Raw genomic sequence first — 24,176 nt, forward strand, 5'->3', positions numbered from 1 at the left:
GTAAGGCAGAATAATAAATCTCAGCACACTCAGTAATTTGGGAAGTTCAGACACAGAGCCAATTCTAAATCCAGATGTTTGGCCATGTACCCACATGCTTGCCCTTGCTATGCATTCTTGTATCTAACACAAACTCAAGATGCCCTTGGGATCATTAGTTTTTTTGTTTGCTCTTGCCTGTTTAACAGATCAAGGATAAACATGGAAAATAAGGTTACTCCTTTTATGGCTGTACAGATGCATATTTTTTAATTCTGATGCACCTTGGTTGTTTTAGAAGATTTGGCAGCACAAAGATAATGAGAAGCCTTACCCTGTCACTCCACTCTGTAAGGAACCAGCTCTTAGCACAGGGACCCATGTCGCAGTTCTCAATATCATTTGGCCGCAGCTTCATGTTACATTCCTCATCATCAACAATGTCTCCAAGGTTGCTGACACATTTCACATCTCGGGTCCTCTGCCCCACTCCACAAGGCACTGAACACTGTAACAAAAGGGAGGTTGCATCAGGACGCTACGCGAGAACTGCAGTTGTTTATCAGGGAGCTGGGAATGTTTATCATTCCTGCTAAGACACCCACAGAAGCTGTAGAACTACTCTAGATTGCTAGGAATAGGGAATAAAAATGCATTAGTAGTTTTAAATCATATTCTTAGTCCGTAGTATTCTACAGTATACTATGCAGATACATTTGGAAAACAGAAAACTAAACCCTATCTACAACAGGCTATGCTGCACCTTATCAGAATGAACCGCTGGTATTTGAGTAGCAGGCTGACATATTCTGCATAATTTTGGTCTTGACCTATAGGCAGATATGAAACAAGAGAAATGCAAGGAAACACAACTTCTGAATCCCTCTTACAAGTAAAGGCTGCCTTCTCCTGCCCTCTTTTCTTCAACCTCAGAGAACACTGACAGCTATTGATATCTCTGCCTGATGATGTGAAGCATCCAGATCATGAAACAAGATGGGAACATAATTTTCTGCTGTGTACGCATGACATATTTTGATGAGTCCTGTAAACACTCTAGAATTAAAGGGGAAAATCTCTGGGAATTTGAAGATTAAAAACTGCAGTACCTGCATACAAGGGTACCTAGCAGTGTTTCCAAAGGCAGCCTCATTGTTTTTTCCTTGCTTTTGAATGCTTAATCATGTCTACTACATTTACATGTCAAACTTATTTATCATGTATGTATTGGGTTTGCACAGCAAGGTTTTGGGAGTGGCGGTCTACAGGGATGGCTTCTGTGAGAAGGTGCCAGAAGCTTCCCCTATGTCCAATACAGCCAATGCCGGCTGGATGCAAGATGGACCCACCGCTGGCCAAGGCCGAGCCCATCAGCAACAGTGGTAGCGCCTCTGAGATAACGTATTTAAGAAGGAGGGGGTGAACTGCACAACTGCAGCGAGAGAGAGGAGTAAGAATATGTGAGAGAAACAACTCTGCAGACACCAAGGTCAGTGAGGAAGGAGGGGGAGGAGGTGCTCCAGGCACCGGAGCAGAGATTCCCCTGCAGCCCCTGGTGAAGACCATGGTGAGGCAGCTGTGCCCCTGCAGCCCGAAGGAGGCTGCGACCCCGTGTGACCTGTGGACCCGTGGAGAGAGAGGAGCCCGCGCTGGAGCAGGTTTGCTGGAAGGACTTGTGACCCCACGGGGGACCCATGCTGGAGCCGTCTGCTCCTGAAGGACTGCACCCCATGGAAGGGACCCGTGCTGGAACAGTTCGTGCAGAACTGTAGCCCCTGGGAAGGACCCACGTTGGTGAAGTTCATGGAGGGCTGTCTGCCATAGGAGGGACCCCACTCTGGAGCAGGGGAAGAGTGTGAGGGGTGTTCCCCTTGAGGAGGAAGGAGCAGCAGAGAAAACGTGTGATGAACTGACCCCAACCCCCATTCCCCATCCCCCCTGCGCCGCTGGTGGGGAGATGGGAGTAAAGTTAAGCCTGGGAAGAAGACGGGGTAGGGGGAAGGTGTTTTAAGATCTGGTTTTATTTTTTGTTACCCTACTGTGATTTGATTGGTAATACATTAAGCTAATTTCCCCAAGTTGAGTCTGTTTTGCCTCTGACAGTAATTGGTGAATGATCTCTCCCTGTCCTTACCTCAACCCATGAGCCTTTCATTATATTTTCTCTCCCCCTTCCAGCTGAGGAGGGGGAGTGATAGAGGGGCTTTGGTGGGCACCTGGTGTCCAGCCAGGGTCAACCCACCACGATGTAAAATATATTCCCTATAGTGAGATACTTCACAGACTTCATCTTCAGACTGCAGCTATTTCTTCAACTGTTGACTCTAGAACACTAGCCAAAAGCCAGACTAGATGTGTGAGGTCATTAAATAGCAAAATACTAATAAAAACAAATACCCCATTCCTCATGTCATAAGGGGGCGATTTGTCCAGAGTTACTCTTGGAGTCTAGTCTGTTGACTCCACACTTGAAATTACCACACTGCTATTTTTTCTGATCAGATTTAGATCAAAGGTTTTGACATTTGTATGTCAGAAAAAAATGGTGAGCACACTAAAATGTTAAGATGGGCTTACTTTTAAGATCACAGACCTGCCTCCAAAGTGAAAAACTGTACTTCAGTAAGCACAAATAAATGTTCTGCTGAAACCAGTTTGCAAACTCAATTGCTGCTTTCTTTGTGATGGATTTTCCTCATGCCAAGAACTTTAATTTTCCTTCCAAGAGGATATTAATCACAGAATTTCACTGGAATTATGCTTATATTCAACCACCTACAATTTCTAAAGCATTTGGTTAGTTTGATTCACCATGAACAGTGAACCTCTAAAGGTTTTGTACACTGAAATACTTCTCAAAATGCAACAACACACAAAAACAGCTCCCCTTTCTCATCATCAACACAATAATCAAAACTTTGCCTTTAATACCAATTTTACTGTCCTTTAACTCCAGATGGATTTTAATTAAATCATGAGTAATGAATTAACCAACCAACGTATCTTCACATTTGTCTGTCTAGGTATTTCTAATTTTTTTATCAGGAATATATCAACATATCATGGATACTTCATGACTAGGAAGTTAATAATACCACCCTCAGCCTCAGAAATGCAGCAAGTGAGGGAGTTAACTCATATAGGCTTTACTGTGGGGGAAGACCCACTATAAAGTCACACAAAGTCTACTGCATCTCTAGCCTACTGTGACTGTGTGGATAGAAAGCTGTGTTGCTACTGCCAGAGCAGCTAGCCCATGCACAACACACTGCGTGCTGTGACATGCATTCCAGCACCAGGCTGGGGGAATTAGGAGCAAAGAAGCACTTCAGTAGAAAGGAAAAAGAAGGTTTAGGTTGAGGGTTTAAGCTGGAATTTTTCACGGTCTATCCACCCACATAATTCAGCAACTCTCAAATTTTTTTGCTTTGTTTCATGCCTAACTGAAAGAGCTTTATTTATCACTGCACCTAAAACACCATGATATTTTCCCTTTCACACAATGGCCATGAAAGCATCTAGGATGGTTGTCAGGTTGGCAAAACCTTTTGTAAGCAACACAGAAATGAAATCCCCAAACTGTACCATCCACATTTATCTGGAAGTCTTGGCATAGCCTCAAACCAACTACAGGAACAGAAACTACTGTGATTTGATTGGATTGACTCTCTCCTCAATACATACATAAGGTTAAATAACTCCTGGAACTAAACTCTACATGCTACGAGAAAGAGCAGTAAGTTTGCCACCACAGGCAAACCTATCAGGACTCTCCCAACCCTACTTCATATAGCATTTAAAAAACCCCATTGCTCAGAAAGCTTGTGTACTTCTGTACACACACATCTGCGTGTTTTGTACTATTCAATCACTCTTTTTCAGCTTCTTTCTTGGTATGAACAGTAAACTTTAATGGTCATAACTGAGCAGGGTTTTCTGGAACTAAGATTCACATATTTCCAAGGCGTTTCACATTCCACTTCCCTGTTTTAAACAAAACCAAATTTTGTGTTTGATTAGTGAAGCCTGGCAGAAAATTCATATTCTTTTCTGAGGTTTTATGCCCCACATTAATTGGTCATACTTACTGAAGTCCACTCTGTCCTAATTTGCCACTCACTGCAGATCTTCAGCTGGCAAGTGCTGGTTGTCTCTGGTTTCTCCAGGTGATGACAGCGGTATTGCTGAACTGTCAATGTACGATTGGCATACATTTGCCGGCATAAGATCTGTCGATGCTGCATACCAAGGCCGCACGTTTTGCTGCACTCAGACCACTCCCCTATATCCCAGCTAAAGAAAAACAAAAAAAGGAGAATGTATTTTTTCAGTAAAGATTTCTCTAATACTAACCTTAACAGAACTCAAACAACACGATTCTGGTGCTGGTACAGAGTCTTATAAAATAACACCTAAGCTTCTGCATGCACAACTTAATCCCTTACGAAGACAACGTTATATACTTGAAACCAATCTACCTGTAGTGGTCAATAATAATAAGCATGCATAGAGATTGCACAAATCATGGTTTCAAGACATGTTACAAATATTAATTAAGCCACTAGTAGCTGTTTGTTTTTTCAAAGAATCTATCTATAATAATATATTACTGCTTTAATGACACTCCCGAAAATTTAAGATGTGTTGCATAATTTTTTTCTGCAGCAAAGGCTCTAAAAAAGGACAATGTCACAAAAATCATGTAATGCATCCAGGCATTCATTCATCAGTAAAACTTAAATAGCAAATTATAAGCAATGAATAAATACATTTAATTTTAGAGATTAAAAAAATCCCTAGATATAGTCTTCTCATTCCAAGATTTCATTGTATTTATTTAATCACTTTTGTATAAACATGGCATTTTCATGAAAGGTTCTGTTTTCATTTCAAGCATGAAGACATACACAAGTAAGGGAAGTATCTGAACTGTTCACACATTTTATTTCAAAACTCTTGTGGAGAGCAAGCAAAATCTCTGTATTCTTTTTAATAAATATTTACGTATCTTTGTTTATAGTCTTGATATTATCCTATGTAAACAAATGAAGCTGAGTTGTTAGAAAGAGAAAGGTGAGAAAAATGCTTGGTGAGAGAAGACATCTCCAAGTAAACGGCTTCAGAAGTTCCTGAGTATCTAATATGCACCAGGAAATTGCTTGTCAGGCATCTCTAACACTGTAACTTACACCATTAGAAACTTCCGTGGGATAAGGAGTGGCCACTTGCTGCTCAGAAAAGAACTGAAGAATGTAACCACAAGAGAGATGGAAAATACAGCTGCTGACCTGAAATAAAGTTGCTATAATGGCAACTGGGTTTAACCCTTTTCTCTTCTTGGTATACACCCTGGATGAATTGACCTTTTTTTTTTTGACTATTTAAAAGAAGTTGCTTAGCCAATTGTAAGTCACAGTCTCCTGACGGCAAGTGTCTTTTCAGAAGGAAATCACACCTGAGCTAGCTGTATTATTAGTGTGCTGGAAACAAGGACTACCACTTCAGAATCTAGCCTTTGAGCTGAAGAGCTACTGAATTCCAGGAAAGAGAGGTGATGTTTATGGACGGCTATTGTGAGTACTATCAGCCTAATCTCATCTTTAAATATGACACCATGAAATGAGCAGGTGGGTACTAGAGCACACAATGTGGAGTGATATAACCTACAGAGCCTCTTCTTTAGACAGGTATATGCAGAAGCCTGTCACTTGAAAAAATGTACCCAGAGAGAGACCACATATAGTGCGCATGCCTGAACAATCACAGAAATTTTGAGAAATTACTACACTCACTTGTTGCCAACTTCCCTTTGGTCTTCTCTGAATGTTATTGCTCCCTGTGAAGGGGAAGAAGGCCACCAACAACCAAGGAAAAAATATCCACTACACTTTATGACAGAAGTGCATAGTACTTCGAAGTTCAAACTAGTTTCCTACTTAGAATAGCCTCTTTCACATGCAAAATCTCAATGACATTGGCTTATTTCACTTGACTTAAATTGTAATATCTTACAAAGCTGGACATGGGAAGAGGTTGCAGGCCTCCTCTTCTGGAATGGGTTTGGTGCTGCTGTCACAGTAACTCTCAGATACCTCCTCGTGAGTGATTCTGTTGACACAGTGGAAAACTGGGTACTGTGACCCTGAAATGAAGAAGAAAATTAGGTGATGCATTGTGAAAGACTCTGCAGTATAAGCCATAACAGTAGCATCCAACACTGATGCAGAAAGGAAAAGCGTAACTTAACAAGAGGAAATAAAAACTAAGATTTTATTAAAAATTTCCAAATGTAAGTGAGAGTGGAATGCTATACTGTTTACATTGTAGTATTAAGGGAAGTCCTTAGCATACAGAAAGTACAGCATGGCATTGTAGGAAAGGCTGAGAAATCATGCTTCTTGGTCTGCATGAGATCTTTATAGTGCAGAGAGTACAAACATTAAGTATTCAGGCAATTTAAAAAAATGCAGCCAAGCAGCCACAACACAGGCTTGAGAGGAAGAAAAATTTAGCAATCATTCTGCTGCACTTCTGGGAAGAGACTGAGCGTCCTTACTTTAGAGTTACGTGGTGAGTAAACACATAAAAATATTATCCAATTTACCTGTTTTTTGAAAAGATTCATAAGATAAAGCTTACAGGTTAAACACAACTGTAGACTACAGACTCACTAAAAATTACTACTCTCCAGATTTAATGCTCAGTCTTTAAATTATTTTCATGCTAGAGCAGAAAGACAGAACTCTACTTCTATTACTATTGCAAATTGACTACCAAAACGATGACCAAGAGCAAGGTGCTAACATGCCTACTTTAATTTGGTAAGTGAGAAGTTGGAGTACATTAATAAGTTTCCTGAAACAGGTGATCGAGGAGCAAACTAGGAAAGGTGCTCTGCTGGACCCAATACATAAAAAACAAGGAAGAAAGAGTCAGGGATATGAAAATCAGCAGCAGCTTTGGCTGCAGTGACCATGAAATAGTAGAGTTCAGGATTCTAAGAGAAGGGAACAGAGCAAAAAGCAGGACCACAACTGTGAATTTCACAAGAGCAGACCCAAACATCTTCAGAGATCTGCTTGGAAGAATCCCATGGGCTAAAGCCCTAGAGAGAAGAGGGGTCCAGGAAAGTTGGTTGATACTCAAAGACCACCTCCTGCAAGCTCAAGAAGGGTCCGTCTCAGCAAGTAGGAAATCAAGCAAAGGTGGCAGGAGGCCTGCATGGATAAGCAAGGAGCTCCTAACTAAACTTAGATATAAAAAGGAAGTACAAGAGGTGTAAGCAGGGGCAGGTGATCCCGGAGGAGTACAGAGATGCTGTCTGATTGTGCAGAGACGGGGTTAGGAAAGGCAAGGCCTACCTGGAGTTGAATTGGGCAAGGGATGTGAAGGGCAACTCTGCAAGTACCTAAACAGCAAAAGGAAAACTAGGGAAAATTTTCTTTTTAGTTCTTTTTAGAAAGCAGCATAAAAGTCTGCTGATTCCCTCTCTGCCATGTTTATACCATGTAAAGCGGCAGTAAGGCCTCCTCTCACTGTGGTACAGCAACAGCACAGGACACCTCCATGGTAATAGGAGCCATTTGGTTACAAGAGAAACAGGGCTCAGCCAAAGAGGAGTGGTCAAGGTACAACCCACAACTGCCAGTTCAACCACTTGAAGCTAGGTGATTTTAGTTGCTTTAGGCTATCCTACAACAAGTAACTCCAAATGACTGATTATTTATTGGTATTGAAACCTTATCAGTGCAGATATTCAGAATTACACAGAGAAAGAAACCACGAACAGGAAAATTAACTCTGAACTGAAAGAGAAACATTTTGCTTAGGTTAGACCTAACTTTCTTCCACAGAATGATATAAGCACAAGTGGAATGCTATTCAACCAGACAAGCAGATATACAGTTCACACTTCTTCCCACAAACTTCTCCTGGAATGCTTTCCTTGTCAGATTTCATGTTTGCCATTTTGCCTTTGAAATGCATGGATGATGTGTGATCGTTCTGAATGAGGCTGTTTTTAAAGTAAAACTATACTGACGGACCTTGATATTAACAATATATTTCATAATTTGGAGAAGTATAGTGTACAATCTGAAGACAGAGTCATAAAAGCCTAATTCTCAGTGTTTGCAGTCAGAAATAGAATGAGATAAAACCCAAAATTCAGGTGGTTTAAGCAAGCACTTTTTCAACAGAACTAATCTTGCTCATACTTACACTGCTCTTATCTGAAACACTGACGTTTATCTAGGAAAGCTACCACTTCATCTCAGGAATGCACCCTATACAACTGTCTCTAGACCAAGCATCAGAAAGATTACAGAAAAGTGTCTTTTTTTCCATGTTACTGACAAGACAGGAGGAAGCAGGGCACAAGTTATCAGTACAATAACTTCATGTTTCTGCAAAACAGACTTCTCTTTTCCTTAGATCAAAATATATGCCTGGACATTTACAAAAAACAAACTGCCATGCCTCTGAGTCAAAGGCAAAAAGAAGTCCCATCTTGCCTGGAAGACCTAAGCAATTTGCACAGAAAACTCAGCTGTATCTTTGCTGGTATTTGTGTCTAAAAAGAGTGTAGAAAAGGGCTAGGTTGTAACAGTTAAAGCTTACATACCTCAAATGTGGGTTTACTAAAGCCTACACTGTCAGTGACCCTGATTCATAAGATTATTGACACTATAAGTCTTAGGCCACTGGACTGAAGATCAGTTTTCTCCAGCTTTCCATTTCTAATTATCCACTTGAACTTGCAGTCTTTGTCTAAGATCTGTGGTTAAATAGCTCTACCTGTTTTACCTCCTGGACCTCAAAACCTCTGTAGATTTAATGGTAACTGCTAAATAATTTTTTTAATTGTATTATCATATTTTAAAATTAACAATTCAAACACCTCATCCTGGTTTTACTGAAATCAATTTCCTTTGTCATGCAACCAACAGCTAACTTATACTTGTGATCAAGAAATAGAAAGGAGATCAATATTCAGCCATGTATTAAAAAAAATACTGCATCAGAGTTCTGCAGTAATTCTAAATTATGACTTTATGACTTTAAATAAAATAAGGGTGGCTGTAGTTGATGGTAACTGTTGGCTGGCACACTTCAGTTTCAGAATAGAAAACTTAAAATTACAATTCCCACTGAAGTTATATTTGTCAATAATTTAATTCTATCAAAAGTAAGGCTTTGTATCTCACCAGCTAGCTTACACTAATACTTCAGAAAAAGCTATTATATTTTCTGAAATCTAAGGGAAAAATTCAGCAGTTTGCACTTTTTAACCTCCTTTCTAATTCTTCTTTAAAAAAGTAACAAACATGCTGCCATGACTGATAACAAATTACACATCCCAAGTCATTTCCAAGGTGTAGGTAACAGTTTTAAGGCACAGGCTGTGCTCAGAGAAGATGAAGCGAGGTAATCTTCCTGTATGATCTTTCAGACAAAGTTTGGATGAAGTTCCTGTGGCTCCAGGACTGAAGGAATTTGCAGTGCACCAGCCCGCTTCTCTCTGGACAACAGAGAGGGATGATGTGCTACCTCACTTCCCTGACAAGACGCGGTAGCAGTTTCCGCACTGTCCAAATTCTAGCAGGCGTATTTGCTTGGTGATCTTAAATGGAAATCTGGGACAAGAGTCAGTGGCAGTTCTCATAGGAAGCATTTTCACTTTTGAAAAAAAATGGTAATAGTCTTTTTTTTCCAAGCCAAAGTTCTTTGAAATCTCACAGGTTTTCATCAGAACTGTTAATTTATCCTCCCTTTTTCCTTAGGTAGCACAAAAATAATTTTTATTTCTTTCTTCTTCCAACTTAAAATTTCCTAATGTTATTTAGCTTAGACAGGTTCATTTTGGGGGTAAAAAAAAAAAAAAAAAAGAATAAGACAATTAAAGACCAGGTATCATATGCATTTCTGCATGAAGAAATAAAGTAGCAGAGAAGAGAAAAACATGGGGAAAAAAAAAAAAAGAAAGTGTCCTATATTGAATCACACAAAACGAAAACAAAGCCTTAAACAGTAGAAGATTTCTTCCACATTTTTTCCATTTTTTATCAGCCTATATAACCTAGTTTGACTTGAAATCCCTTAGGGGCATCAGAGATTCGCATAGGCTTCTCACACCAAGATCACAAGGAATGTTCATACAGTCCCAACAGTGTCAGGATCCTGCTCTCAAGGTCCTGTTTCTTTTGAATTTAACTTGATCAGAACACACACACATTCTCCAAATAACAGGAAAAGAGATACTAATTTTTGACAGTTCCCTTGCTAAATTTCATGGAGTAAATTTAAACTGTATAGGAGGCTGAAAGATATCCTTTGAATTCTGTTTTCCTACAATTTTCCCACCATCACTTTGACTCTGACTTTATTAATACCACTGTCAATAGCTGCCAGATCTCTGAAGAAATGGCAAGAACTACGTTCAAATGTCCATAAGGTCCACAGGAAATACAACCAAGACTTCAATGATGTAAAGGAAGAATACATTTACCTTGATGTGTTCCTACAACAGCATCATAAATTATCTGATTTGGATACTAACATTCACCACGTATATAACAATCCAGACACTAGGCAGGTGATACCCACTGACTGCTGCTAAACAGTATTCAGGTGCAATTAAGGATTCTGCCGATATGACTTGTGTTAAAGACACACAGTGTATTTAAATGCCAATGAAAACAATTCTGGTTTACATTCCCTCCTTTTCTCCATAAAAAGGCTGACTTCAAAAGGTCTCTGAGTTTTATAGGCTGTACTTTAGCTCCAACACTTTTGCCGTAATTTCTCCAAGGAAAACAGTTTTCTCAATATACTGGGAAGCAATTTTGACTGGTATCGATATTACTGGACTTTTTCAGCTCTATCTGTAGCTATAACACGGACACTCATCTGGTCTTGGACCAAATTTGCAAAGCGTCCTCTCAAAGTCATTAGGAAGCAAATGTTCTCAATGTATATGAATTGGTGACAGCCAGCTGAGTTCCCTCACTGGTACGCCTATGTCAAAGCTCTGCAATTTTTTGGGTATGGTGATGGGTGGCTATGTAGAGTACAAAAGATTTCACTTTTACTATCACAAAAACTTATTCTTCCAAATAATTGCTTGTGCTATGCATTAGTGAATCTGTGGTCACTGTGAGTGTCTTATGGCAAAGATTAATCTGGCAAGCTCAAAGTAGTGTATCCATCACATCCCAAAAGCTCACTAATTACCAGTCCCTTTCTGTCCCTCTTCCTTCCCACTTCTCCCCTACGAAAACCTCTGTTTTCTGAAGCCACATTATTGCTGTTCCAGCAATATCCAATGAGGCAAAGATATGGCTGATGGAATCCCTGTGAAACCTTCCCGTAAAGATCAGAAAACTGCTGACAAAGACACAAAAAGCACTGAGGGTGTATCTGACAAAGCTGGAGAGGCCAAATGGAAGGATAAAGAATGCCAAAGAATGTTGAGGAAAGCAGCTGTGTATCAAGGGTGTGAGAGAGAGCAGCTTGCCATAAAATACTGAAATATTTTGAAATATTTCCTTTCAGAGGCAAATGCCATATATTCCCTTTTAATTTACATACTTTGGATTTTTTTAAATTTTGTTGTTTCTACCAATTTAAAGCACACATAATGGTACTGACATGTCTTTTGCTTGTAAGATAACAGAAAACACCATGTCCAGCAACACTTTGTGCATACAAGAGCTGCTGAATAGTCACACTGCTTCTTCCCTCCATGCTTCCCCTCTGCCACGCTGGAACCCTCCTGTGTGTAATCTACTTTGTGTGCATGGTGTATGAAGCACTTACCTTTCCCACATGTAGTAGTGCACTCAGTTTTTCCAATCTGTTTCCAGTTGTGTTCTCGGTTTTGTCTTGGTGGTTGCACAGCAGGCACCTGATTTTCTGGCTGATGAGAAGGAAATCTTCCTGGCTGAATAACTGGAAAAGTTCCAGCTGGCTGTCCAGTGAGCGTATCTGTCTCCCTATGCAAATCCTCATCCTCATGATTTGCACTTTCTGGCATTCCTAACTGACCATTCAAGGGCTCCCCTGATGATGGACAATAACAAAAAAGTAAAATAATGAGCCTCACTTGCAAATATCAGTCTGTGTTTTCATCCACTAATAATCACAACTGGAGCAACATAAAACTTGAAAGCAACTTTAATCTGCTATGCAGAGACCTCCTAATAGTGTCCTGCAAAGATTGTGTTGTTTTAAACTAAGATAACCAAGTCTCAGCCATTAAAGACTGAAGAATCTCCAAACAGACTGTAGAGTTAATGCACCCAGTGTCAAAATTTCCCAAAGCTTTTTTTTTTTTGTACCATGCTCCATATTCTGTGCCTCCCCATGTCACAGCACAGCTCCTCCTTGTTACGAAGAGACTGCAAACACACGTAGTAATTTGTCAAAGCAAGTCACGAACATTAAAAGTAGGACCAAACTCGCCTGCAAATTTTCTACTGTCCTTCAGAACTTCACACCAGTACACACAGCACATATCCACAGCTTAGTCAGGAGCATGAGCTGTCCAGATTCTAGCCCAGGAAGGCAACAGTTTTGTGTTTGATCCTCTCCAGTTGGGGGAGGAAAGAGAAAATGTGAAGGGTTGTTTTAAATTATCTCAAACTCTGAAGAAAAAAATCATGTTCTATTTCATTTCTGAGACATGGTTACAACACTCCAGCTCCTGCAAAGCCATGGTTAACATTTTAACAACAAAATTGTTACTCAAAGTAGAAATATGTGACCAGATTCCCTGCTACAGTATAAATAAACCCTGCCAGTATTAATTCACTGAAGTTACCAAATCTATGCAGACTTCTCTTTTAGCATGTAGGGTGAAATTCTGGGCCTCTCCCACATCAATGGCAGCATTTACACTGAATTTAATGGTATGAATCCCTCCATTAGCTTATTGGGTAACAAAATATGCTTAATAGTAGGAAATAGTGGCATTTTACCTGGCCTCCTGTGAGCAAGCAACTGAGGACTAATGACATTGTCTCCTGGAATGATATACTCATAATGTATACCTGGGTTAGGCTGCTGATGTATCATCTAAAAAGAAAAACAGCCATATATTCAGTTCTCCCACTTATTATATCACTAATACTTAAATATGTACTTGAACTGATCAACTATGTAATGTTTATCATTGGTCAGGACAGAAGCAACGGTTAATGACTGGCTCCAAAAAATGAAAAAAAAGATGCTTGTTTCTGCAAAAAATAAGAAGATACAGGTTACTATGTTTGCAAACTGAGCTAGCTTGTGATGGCAGAGAAACTGTTTCTCTAAACCTTTGAAAAATGTAAAACTGACATGCTCAGGGCCAAGGTGAGGCTGTGGGCTGCACCAGCCACGGCCTCACTTCTTGCCAGCAGAGGCTCACACCAGGCCTCAGCAGAAGAAGAGACAGTCCTAAGGTCACCAAAACATTCTCACATAGAAGGAGCTTGACAGTTGCCTGAGGAGACATAAGCAAGGAAGAAACAAAGCAGAGAAAAATAAATACCACAGACCTCAGTCTACAAATCTAGCCAACTGCCTTTTTAAGGTTTACCAGTTGTACATGAATGGAGCACATGCAGACAGCACATACGTGTTATTCTGCGTCTACCATCTCACAAATCCAACCGTTCCTTTCATCACTGTGGAGCTACCTCTGCACCACTCAATAGAGACTCAGCAATCAACTAGCTAAAATTACTAACAATATGCCACTCTCACATAAGCATTGCTCAATAAACATCAAGTGAACAGATTACAAAGGCCCACATACTTGTTACAGCAGCTGAAGAGCACCCATACAACCCTCCTAGAATCACAGAATCATAGAATCGTTTAGGTTGGAAAAGACCTTTAAGATCATCCAGTCCAACCATTAACCTAACATTACCAAGTCCACACTAAACCAGTCAAGGGTAGACTAGACTAAACCATGTCCAGTTTTTTACCCAGTGAAGACTATGCCCATCCAAGCCATGAGCAGCCAGCTTCCTTAGGAGAATGCTATGGGAGACGGTGTCAAAGGCTTTGCTGAAGTCCAGGTAGGTAACATCCACAGCCTTTCCCTCATCCACTAGGCAGGTCACCAGTTCATAGAAGAAGATCAGGCTGGTCAAGCAGGACCTGACTTTCATGAACCCATGCTGGCTGGGCCTGATCCCCCAGTTGATCTGCACATGCCTGTTGAGTTCACTCAATATGAACCGCTCCATAATCTTTCCCGGCACCGAGGTCAGGCTGACAGGCCCATCTGGCCCCATAGACTTGTGAGTGTCCAGGTGGCATAGCAGGTCATTAACTGCTTCCTCCTGGACTATGAGGGCTCCATTCTGGTCCCCGTCCCTGTCTTCTAGCTCAGGGGCCTGAGTACCCTGGGGAAGAATCCTGCATCCCTCCACATTAATTTTCAACTGAATGAAGATGTAAGTGCAGACAGACTCCCACTGCTTTACAGCTGGCCACAACTCTAACAAAGTGTTCTTTATGAAACAGAGGCAGGAACCGTAAAGTTTTCCCCCTTTAAATGTGAAAATCAAGCCGAGTGGTTTCAGAACGCTGCTGCACAAGCCCATGCAAGCTGACATGAGCACGCCTCTGAAAGTCAGTGTCACTTCTTGTGTGCTTGTTTAAGCAGTTAGGCATAATAAGACCTGAGCAAGATATGACTTTATGAAAGCTATTTAAAACTGTCAGCAGCACACTCCATACCCAACTGGCTTGTATTACGCTGCTGCTGCTGAGAGCCTGAGCACACTCACACTAGAAATGCAGGATGCCATCAGCTGCTAATTTTACTGGTTTAGCTTTGATTCCTTCAGTACTGCTTCTACTGACACTGCTGCTTTAAAAGTCCTGAACTCTTTGTGCGGATTGGTCTGGTAGAGGCCTCAGATTACACTTTAAGTTAAAGTACCTGTTTTTTTAAAAAACAAAACCAGACCAAACAAACACCAGAGCTTGCACTAGCTCTTTGGTTCCGACAAACCATGGGCCAAAAAGAAAAAAGTCATGCTATGCCCTCTGTCCCTCAGAGATCATTCACTTTTCGGCACCATCTAATAATGCATTGCCTGTAATATTTTTATATAAATTAATATAATATTATTATATTATATATTTATATATATAAATTAATATAATATTATATAAATTAATATAATATTACCCCCTGTAGGGGTTCGTCCTTCCCATGTTACTTTGTTATCCAAAAAATACACCCTCTTTGTGTCTGGTCCTGAGAGAACTGAACACTGTGAAGTCAACTTCAGCAGAAGAGTGCCACCCCACCTTCCAGAAGAGGGACCCTGTTCTTAAGATGGTTCCAGGAACAGCTTTCCAATGGTACCCATGTTTTTTCCATCACATTTCTCAAAACAACTGACAGGCATGTGTTATAAAGAGCTGAACTGATGAAGTCCCTAGGAATATACTGTCACAGCTTTTCTGCAGGAAAATACCTGGAATTATACAATAGTTTTGCTTTGAGTTAGTGGACCTAAGTCTTTGTAGCAATGTATATTTCACACTTGGACAAAACGTGCATCTCTTTTTATCTTGCTAATTATAACCTGCTGTAACTTACAGAGCTTTCTCCTCTACGTTTTTTGAGTGGAAGAAAGACAGCATGATCTCAGGAAAAAGGAACAGAAAGCCATTGGGAGTTCCCATCTGCAAATCTCTTCATTCTTCTACACAGAGCATAGAGATTGTGGGTATGGTTAAAAAGAGTATTACATGATTCAGGAACTGCAAGAAAAAGTCTGAAAAAAGACAACGGTATCTGTGTGGCTACAAATTTCAAACCTGTAAGAGAGGCTGTGTTACAATGATGATTGATTTTCTTTCATCTAGCACTATCCATTTTTATCTTCCCACACTATATTGAAAAAGACACTAAACTATCAGCATATCATGAATTATAGTATTCCTCATATCTAAAAGAAACATCTCAGATAAGAGTCCACTCAAATTAGATGTCACAATCCCATAGTAGCAGCCACAGAGCAAAACAGATAAAGCTATGCCCATCTCTGGTGTGCGTCCTCCCCGCCCCCCACCTTTTCTCTCTTCAACCACTTTATCACCTCAGGAATTCCTGCCAGACCGCAAACATTGCGTAGTGAGTTGGTCAATTAGGTGCCCCTTAATTGTACCAGAACTCCTACTTGGTTGAAACAGGGAGTGAGAACAACCAGTCACCTGGCAGCCTTGAAACAAGACCAGTACCATGGTCTCCCTCTGAGTGTGATGCCTCTCAGAGCTATCAAACTCTGAAAGTTTGCTAGAACTGGAGCTCCATTGCTGAAGACTGACCGTGGAGCCTGGGCTGAAACCCTTCACTCCTTGAGGCTCAACCCTTGCCCGCTGACAAATGCTAAAGTATTCGATGTGAATATTTCACTGAACTCAAGGGGAATTTTTAACAGGTATACCTTATATATATATATATACACACATATATATATGTATTCATCTCTGTATGTATGCACATGTAAATCAATATTCAAGTAGTCTGTAGATTTATGATTTAATTATAAAGTGAGTCTTACACTGTTGCATTATCCTTATTCACATCAACCGCTGACCAAGTCTGAGACTAAGACTCCTCTCTGGAAAGGAGTTGAGTTTAGAAAGCAAGGGGGTCTATCCTGAACCTCGTGACTCAACGGGAGGGTCCTCCTTATCCCCTGTGTATACAATCTCTCTGTGAATCATTCCAACTCAGTGTATTCTCCTTTATGCACTTCCATGTAGTAACAGAGTGCACCCTGCCATCTTCGAATCTCTAACTAAGTCGCTGTTTTGATTGATTTTGTCTAATCACTTTGTAAATCACTGATGATTGAGTGCTATTAAAATATTACAATCAAATCCTGCTATTTGCTACAAGTAAATTCTAAACTGCTACTAAATCAAACTGTGTAAAGTCACTCATTCATGATAAATTAACATAATCAGCAGGATTCACAAACCTCTATTTGCGACACCATCATGCCAGCTTCCTTATATTCATTGCAAAAGCAAAAAAGAGACTAAGCTTAAACTAGAACATTAAAATATGATAAATTTAAGCTTAAGGGGTTTTTTTGGTATTACTTTGGAAATGTCTGGTTAATCCATTTCCTGATCCTTTTGGGTTATTACATATTATTAGGCATCAATCAGCTGACAATAAAAACTTAAGACCAAACCTCAGCTCGCAGCATCCTGTAACTACACAATGACATGTATATTTTAAAAATATATTTAAAAACAAGTCTGCATTGCAGAATCTAGGAGCCCAACCACATACTCTTCCAGGCTTTTGCCAGTCTTACATTGCAATCTATCAGAAATTATCCAAAAAGAAGTAATGTTTGCATAATCATTACATTGCTTTATTAAGACTCCATATAAGAGATGGGGAGTAACTTTGCCAACCTCTAACTTTTCCCTGCTGAGTAATCAGGGTAAGTACTATTCATTTTTCTATGAAACAACCCAGCACACTCACTTTTCCACCCCATATTGCCCTTAAGGGCAAAAAAGCCATAGCTGGATGAAACAACCATATCACCAGTTAATCTAGTTTTTTCAATGAATGGATTTTACCATGTGAAAGTGTATAATCTCAGAACACAGCATTTATCTTTGAATAAGTTGTAATCAATTCCAGTTTAATTTTTTATTTCAATATGATGCAGTAAAAGTCCCATCTGAAGCAAACAGCTTTTTCAATATGATTCAACCCTCTTAGCCACAATTTGTTTTCCCTCTTCCTTTCTCAAATGGCTGTTATCTATGGTCTCCTAGCACAGCTTCATATTAAAACTGCTCTGCTGCAAATCCCACATTCTATAGTTTTTTGGACTTACGTTTCTTTTAAAGAAAACTGAGATGGCATCACTCTGTGAGAGGCCTTGTCTGATTTAGGTATTTGCTTCAGTTCACTGCAAAATTAAACTACACCAAATTTGCTTGAGTAGGAAAGTATCCGGAGAAAATCCATTTCACAAAAAAAACCCCAAAGCCCAGATGTTTCTATGCTTTATCTCTATTTTACTGAACAAGTAGAATTGGTTTTACTGGATCAGTGAAGTCTGAGAGAAAAAGGCTTAATCGTTATTTAGATTTCCTATGATCTGGAGCAAGATGGGAGCAACAGCAAGCAATAGTAAAATATCAAAAATAATGTTTCAAAATTAAAGGAACAAAACAGTAACAAAGGACTGGTACTGAAAGCAATTTTAGTGTTGCATTGTAACAATGAACTGAACAGTTTTTTTTTCCATCAGGAAGATTAATCTAAATACAAGAAACTTACATAGACATCAAGGACTTCATTTGTTGGACCATCAGCTAAAAACGACTCTCCTGCAGTGCTGGAGATTTCATTTGGGCGTTTGTAAGTGAACATTGTCCCACCACCTTCATATCTCCCAGGTCGATCAATTGCCCAGTTTCCATTGATGATGGACCGTCCTGACCGACTTCGCAACGCTGTAGGAGATGGGGACAGAAACACAAGGACTTTGATCATAGGAAATCACCTTCACATACTGGTGCCCAGTCAAATCCCCAAAGGTGCATTACACTGTTAGGTGTTCTCTGATGCCAGGGGACAAAGCTGTGGGGCTGTTGAAAAGAACAGTTATATTAGTAGTTGTGCAAAAAACCCCAAGCCTAGAAAACTTTGTCCAAACACTTGGCATCTTTATGTTGCAAGAAAAGAAAGAAAAATCAAAGATAGCTTAGAAACCTTTTTCAACAGTTTCTCATATGTTGTCATGTGACTCTCAGCCAGCCAGCAGCATACACTGAACACACATGGATGCCGAGGAAGTTGTTTTCCTCCTCTTCCTTCCCATTGAATTGACTATTTTGTGAATTAGACATAACAAAACACAGAAGCAGGTACAGAAAATCAGTACATTATACAATGCAGAAGCACCAAATAATTCAGGGACACATGAGTATCCTGGGTTACGAAATATTCCAGTTATTCTTCATTAAGCCATTTGGCTACTCCCTCCATTTCCTTTTCAGAACAATTTTTTTGCCAGAACATCTGCAGAGACCTGATCTGAAGCACTGTTTGGAATGATGAGCTCTCTGAAAATGCCAGCAGGATCTCTTGTGTAAGGAAAAGTGACTTTGCAAACCAGATACTAGCCAGGGAAGGATAAAATATGGATTCAATATCCAGTTAGTTGTGCAGTGCATTCCCTTTGTCATCACGGGCAAGTCACCGATTTCTAGGTGCCACTGTTCCTTCTTGTTCCTAATTCCTTTATCTGTCTATGTGAGTATAATTTTAAGTCCTTAAGGTCAGAAACTCCTGCCACATGCATGTGCATAATTTATGCAATATTACAGTTATAGATTTTAAAATATAGTAATATCTTGAAGCTGAAACCACATCAGGCATTGTTTAAGTACGCAGAAAAGACAGGAGCCTTTCTCTAAAGGCTCTACTCAAAGATTTTCAATTTTATTACAAAAGAATTTGCTTTTAAATATAGACTTTGAAACAGATAACAAAATATCCTACTAATACCCTTGTTTGTATGTCATGGTTTAACTGCAGCCAACAACTAAGCCCCACACAGCTGCTTGCTCACTCCCCTGGTGGGATGGGGGAGAGAATCGGAAGAGTAAGAGTGAGAAAACTCATGGTCTGAGATGAAGACAGTTAATAGGTAAAGCAAAAGCCACGCACGCAAGCAAAGCAAAACAAGGAATTTGTTCACTGCTTTCCATCGGCAGGCAGGTGTTCAGCCATCTCCAGGAAAGCGGGGCTCCATCTCGCGTAACAGTTACTTAGGAAGACAAACGCCAACACTCCGAACATGACCGCCCCCCCCCCCCCCGCCCCCCGCCCTTCCTTCTTCTTCCCCCAGCTTTCCATGCTGAGCATGACATCATACGGTGTGGAGTATCCCTTTGGTCAGTTGGGGTCAGCTGTCCCAGCCGTGTCACCTCCCAACTTGTGCACCCTCAGCCTGCTCGCTGGTGGGGTGGGGTGAGAAGCAGAAAAGGCCTTGACTCTGTGTAAGCACTGCTCAGCAGTAACGAAAACATCCCTGTGTTATCTACTCTGTTTCCAGCACAAATCCAAACCATAGCCCCATACTAACTACTATGAAGAAAATTAACTCTATCCCAGCCAAAACCAGCACATTCTATATTGCTTGGCAATTTACTTTTTAATGCAAATTAAAGGTACTAGCTTTGAACTTACAAAAATTTAGGGTTGCGGAGCCAGTTATTCCAGAGGCTGTTTTTTCTGTGTCCTGTCACAACAACTGTGATACTGAGTTAAAATGCTCTCAGCATTATACACAACGATTTATGCTGCTGGGAAAAACTTAAAAAGCCTACATGCATGGCCTAAATGATGGGAAATTGTATTTATGCCGTTAATTCCAAAGTAATACACATTAGAGAAGAAACTTAAATTGTTCTTACATATTCCAGACATCTGAATTAATCAATAGAAGCAGTCTTTCTGCTTTTGCTGCAGGCCTCTTGTGAAGAACATCAGTGTGACTGTGTGGTGAGAAATGGTCACAAAATGTCAACGTAAAGGCGCATTATGGTAAGATAAAAAAAAGACAGCAATAGAGAACCACACTGCAAATATCATTGTTCTTTTATATAATCTAGTGATTTTAAGTGCAATACTACTGCCACATTTCAGAAACCATGTCAATCACTTCATTACTCTTCTTTGAGTACCCCCTTGTTGAAAGAGAACTTTCTGTACTGAGAAAATTCCATAGTTACAGATGAAGATGCAGACAAATATAGACATATGGATTAAAAATCAATTATTCCCATTCAAAACAAAAAATAAGGGAAAGTAATGAAAAAAAAGGTTTAAATTTAAAAAGAATACTTTTCACACAATGTTTGTCTACAGGCTTATCAGCTTCAATCCAACAAGAAGCTGTTGAGGGGAACACTTTAGTAAGATTCAGGAAGGGACTGGACTGGTAGATTTTTTTTTTTAAATTAAATTAGCTGCAAAGGAACATCCTGATATTGAAGGTTTGAACTTTGTAATATCCTATGTATATTAGGCTAAGACCTATAACTTGAGCAGATTACGTTTTATTTGCCAACTGCATATTCTTACAGTGTCTTATGAAACACTTTGCTGTTGGTCATTACAAAATACAGGAAACTGGACAGACCACTTGACCCTCATCCACAGAGCAAGTTCCACAACCCTACCAGAAGACCAAGCTGATATCCAGGCTTAAAGACAAGCCAGCATTGAAGAACTCAGAACAGAACATACTGGGTGAAGGGATAATGACACTGTCAGTGTCCTTGCCTTGTTAAATTGCAAGATTCAAAGTCTTTTTCCCCTATGGGGACTGGTTGCTGCTGACTAACCAACTATTTTTAATTTACTTAATATTGATAAAATTGTTTACAGAAGACAAGTTCATTGTGTTTTTTGATAAATTTTGTAAATAGTGCTTAGATACCATCAGGTACTTATGTCTCTTGTAAGTCCTTACCACTGTTGTTAATGAAAAATATTCATTAGACAAAGTGGGTGACTTCATCAGTCTTCAAGCATCAACCAACTAGTTATGTTTGTGATTTCAAGTCAGCTTGTATTAGTTTGCCTTATAATACCCGCAGAAACAGAGGTATGCGATACTAATATATTATCTAATACTACTAATAGATTTGAATTGCAGTTGTGTGGGCTTTATTAATCATCCCTGCACTAAACCAATATAGTCACACTGCTAGATAGGCTAAGGACTCAGCCACCTACTTTTTCGAAGTGGGGTAACAAAGGATATGAGAACACGTGTGCAATCTGTAAATCTAAAATATAAATTAGTTTAGTCTTTATTACTAGTGTCCCAGTTTGTGCAAGAAAAAATTTTAATAGGATTGCATCTGTTTTTCATTAAAAGGAAAATAAGGTAGTAACTAAACAGAATGGGTATAAAAGTAGATAATTTAAAAGACTTTATATTACTGCATTCCCTTCTTTCTACACTGCAAAGATTTTTTTTTTTTTTCATCATTCTGGACAAAACGTAAGACGTAGGAAGGTTAAGGTTTAAAGCAGTTGGCTACCACCTGTTTTGAACCTATGAGAAAGAAGCCCATATTGTTGACAGTCTTTACTCTCAAGGAAATACACAGGACTGCCCCTGGACCACTTGTCCCTGTAAAGAGCCTTGATGAGTGACGCTTCAGGCTTTTACTTCCCCCTATGCAAAATACTCGGTGGATTTGAGTGGCTAGACAGAGCTGCACCCACATAAACTCAGAAGGCATGAGTCATGGTGGAGAAATTCCCACCTTTTTGGACTTCTGAAGGAGAGCAAAGTTAGTCTGTATCATTCCCTAAAGAGCACTAAAATAGCTGGCATAATGAAGAACCTGGTAGATTTGGCTTGCAACTGAAGTAAAAAATTTAAACGACATTAACGGCTCTAGATCAGACCCTGTAAAAATGTATTCACACATTTTGAAATTTTATTTTACTTACTCCTACATGTTTATTTTCCCAAGGCTATCATACATCCACTTGCTTCCCAGGTCTCATTTTCTGATACATTAACAAAACACCATGAACATTAGCTGAAAAATATTTTATACAACATCAGACATGAAAATGGCATCATCATTACTCATATAGTGCTGGGAGGAAAAATTACAGCTCACATACTGTTGCATACAGGTTAAATATGAAATCCATTCACACTATTTACATGCTATTTACACTTGTTAGGTTTTAATTCAAACAACTATGGAGTAACTGCTTCTGCAAAATGTACTGGAGACTGGTTTTACATTGTTTTTTAATATGGAACACTTCCTTAACTTTATGATCTGAGTATTTATTCTTATATTGCTGCTAAACAAATAAAATAAATGAATTATCAAGAGCTCAGAAAAAAGAAAGAGAGCTGGCTAAGATTAAATTGTTGTTAATAATGAAGCTGTAGAAAGATGGCTGTCTGAGAAACTGAGAGTCCATTAAACTTTCATTTCAAATCCATCATATGACAGGTCTGAAAGAGGCCTCCCCATAAAAAGGGAAAATGTGCCTCTTTTATGTTTTGATCACTTTGCAGCTGCCACCTCAACTCTGTCCCCTGAAGAATTTTTATGGTGCTAATATTTTTAGCCAAAGCATGAGAGATTATGAAAAGCCTTACCATGAATTCCTCATGAGGAATTCCTCATACAGTCTGTAGCTGATTTCATCTATCTTTCATCCTCAGATTGGCTTCTTAACTAAAACTGTGTTGTTTACAGTGGCCTTCAGTAATGTTTCACACTAGAGATATGGAATATTTCAGTATACAAACTCTGATCAACACTTCTGCTTGGGGTACAATTCTATGGCAAAATCTCAATAGGCCATACATTAAGACTTGTATTTCAAGTATCTGAAGAGTATTAATTATTTTTCTACAGTTCAGCTTAACAGCTCTCTTTTTAAAGATGTTTTGCAGCTCCTGTCTTCCTGTTTAACAGTTCTACACAGCCTCCCCTAAAAGTCAGAAAAAAATGTCGAAAGATAATTTAAATCAAAGGCAGTTGATGCAGTCATGCAACAGAGTGAAGTTCTGTAAACAATGACCTCACATCCACTTTCAAGGTCAGTATTTACAGTTAGAAGTTATGTTTGATGGTTTATACAAGTACCTTTTGTAATCCTAAATTAAATGACATCACTGCAATCAGAAAATTAAAAAATCAATTTCTCCACTACTAAAGATATTTCCGTTGCTATAGTTCCCTTTTATCGCATTTTTCAATCTTGCCAACTTTCTTGATTCTAGCTTAGAAGGATGCTGCAGTTCCTGAATGTTAGCATCTACTTTATACTCTCAGGTGAATTTAAAAAAAACCCCAAAACCTACAAAAAAGTTTGTAACACTCAGAACTAGAAAAATACACAAAGATGTGAACTTACTATACCTCAAAGCTAGGCTACAAGTAAAAAGACCCCATTATGATGATGATGATGATGATGATGATGATGAAAAACATCATCCAGCCTGTATCAAAACTTTCTATAAAACTTTTAAATATGTAACAGTAAATTAAGAATCTTACACAAGAAAGAACGCACTGCTCCTTACCATTTACTAATCCAGTTGTTCTAGCATAAGTCCGTCACTCCTCTTTCTCCTTTCCCTTCAGCT

The 24,176-nt window shown here is 39.4% G+C and overlaps 1 protein-coding gene across 1 annotated transcript in view; it reads right to left on the reverse strand.

Moving 5' to 3' along the window:
• THSD4 (thrombospondin type 1 domain containing 4) overlaps positions 1–24,176 on the reverse strand; it is a 323,270-nt gene that overhangs the window by 16,892 nt on the left and 282,202 nt on the right. Inside the window, exons 8-13 of the mRNA XM_075714358.1 lie at positions 18,308–18,483; positions 12,957–13,053; positions 11,797–12,039; positions 5,992–6,121; positions 4,068–4,272; positions 314–487 (exon numbers count right to left, since the gene is read on the reverse strand). Coding sequence (XP_075570473.1) covers positions 314–487; positions 4,068–4,272; positions 5,992–6,121; positions 11,797–12,039; positions 12,957–13,053; positions 18,308–18,483 — 1,025 coding nt within the window. The remainder of the gene's footprint in view (positions 1–313; positions 488–4,067; positions 4,273–5,991; positions 6,122–11,796; positions 12,040–12,956; positions 13,054–18,307; positions 18,484–24,176) is intronic.

This window comes from Pelecanus crispus, chromosome 7 (assembly GCF_030463565.1).
Source record: "Pelecanus crispus isolate bPelCri1 chromosome 7, bPelCri1.pri, whole genome shotgun sequence".
NCBI lineage: Eukaryota > Metazoa > Chordata > Aves > Pelecaniformes > Pelecanidae > Pelecanus > Pelecanus crispus.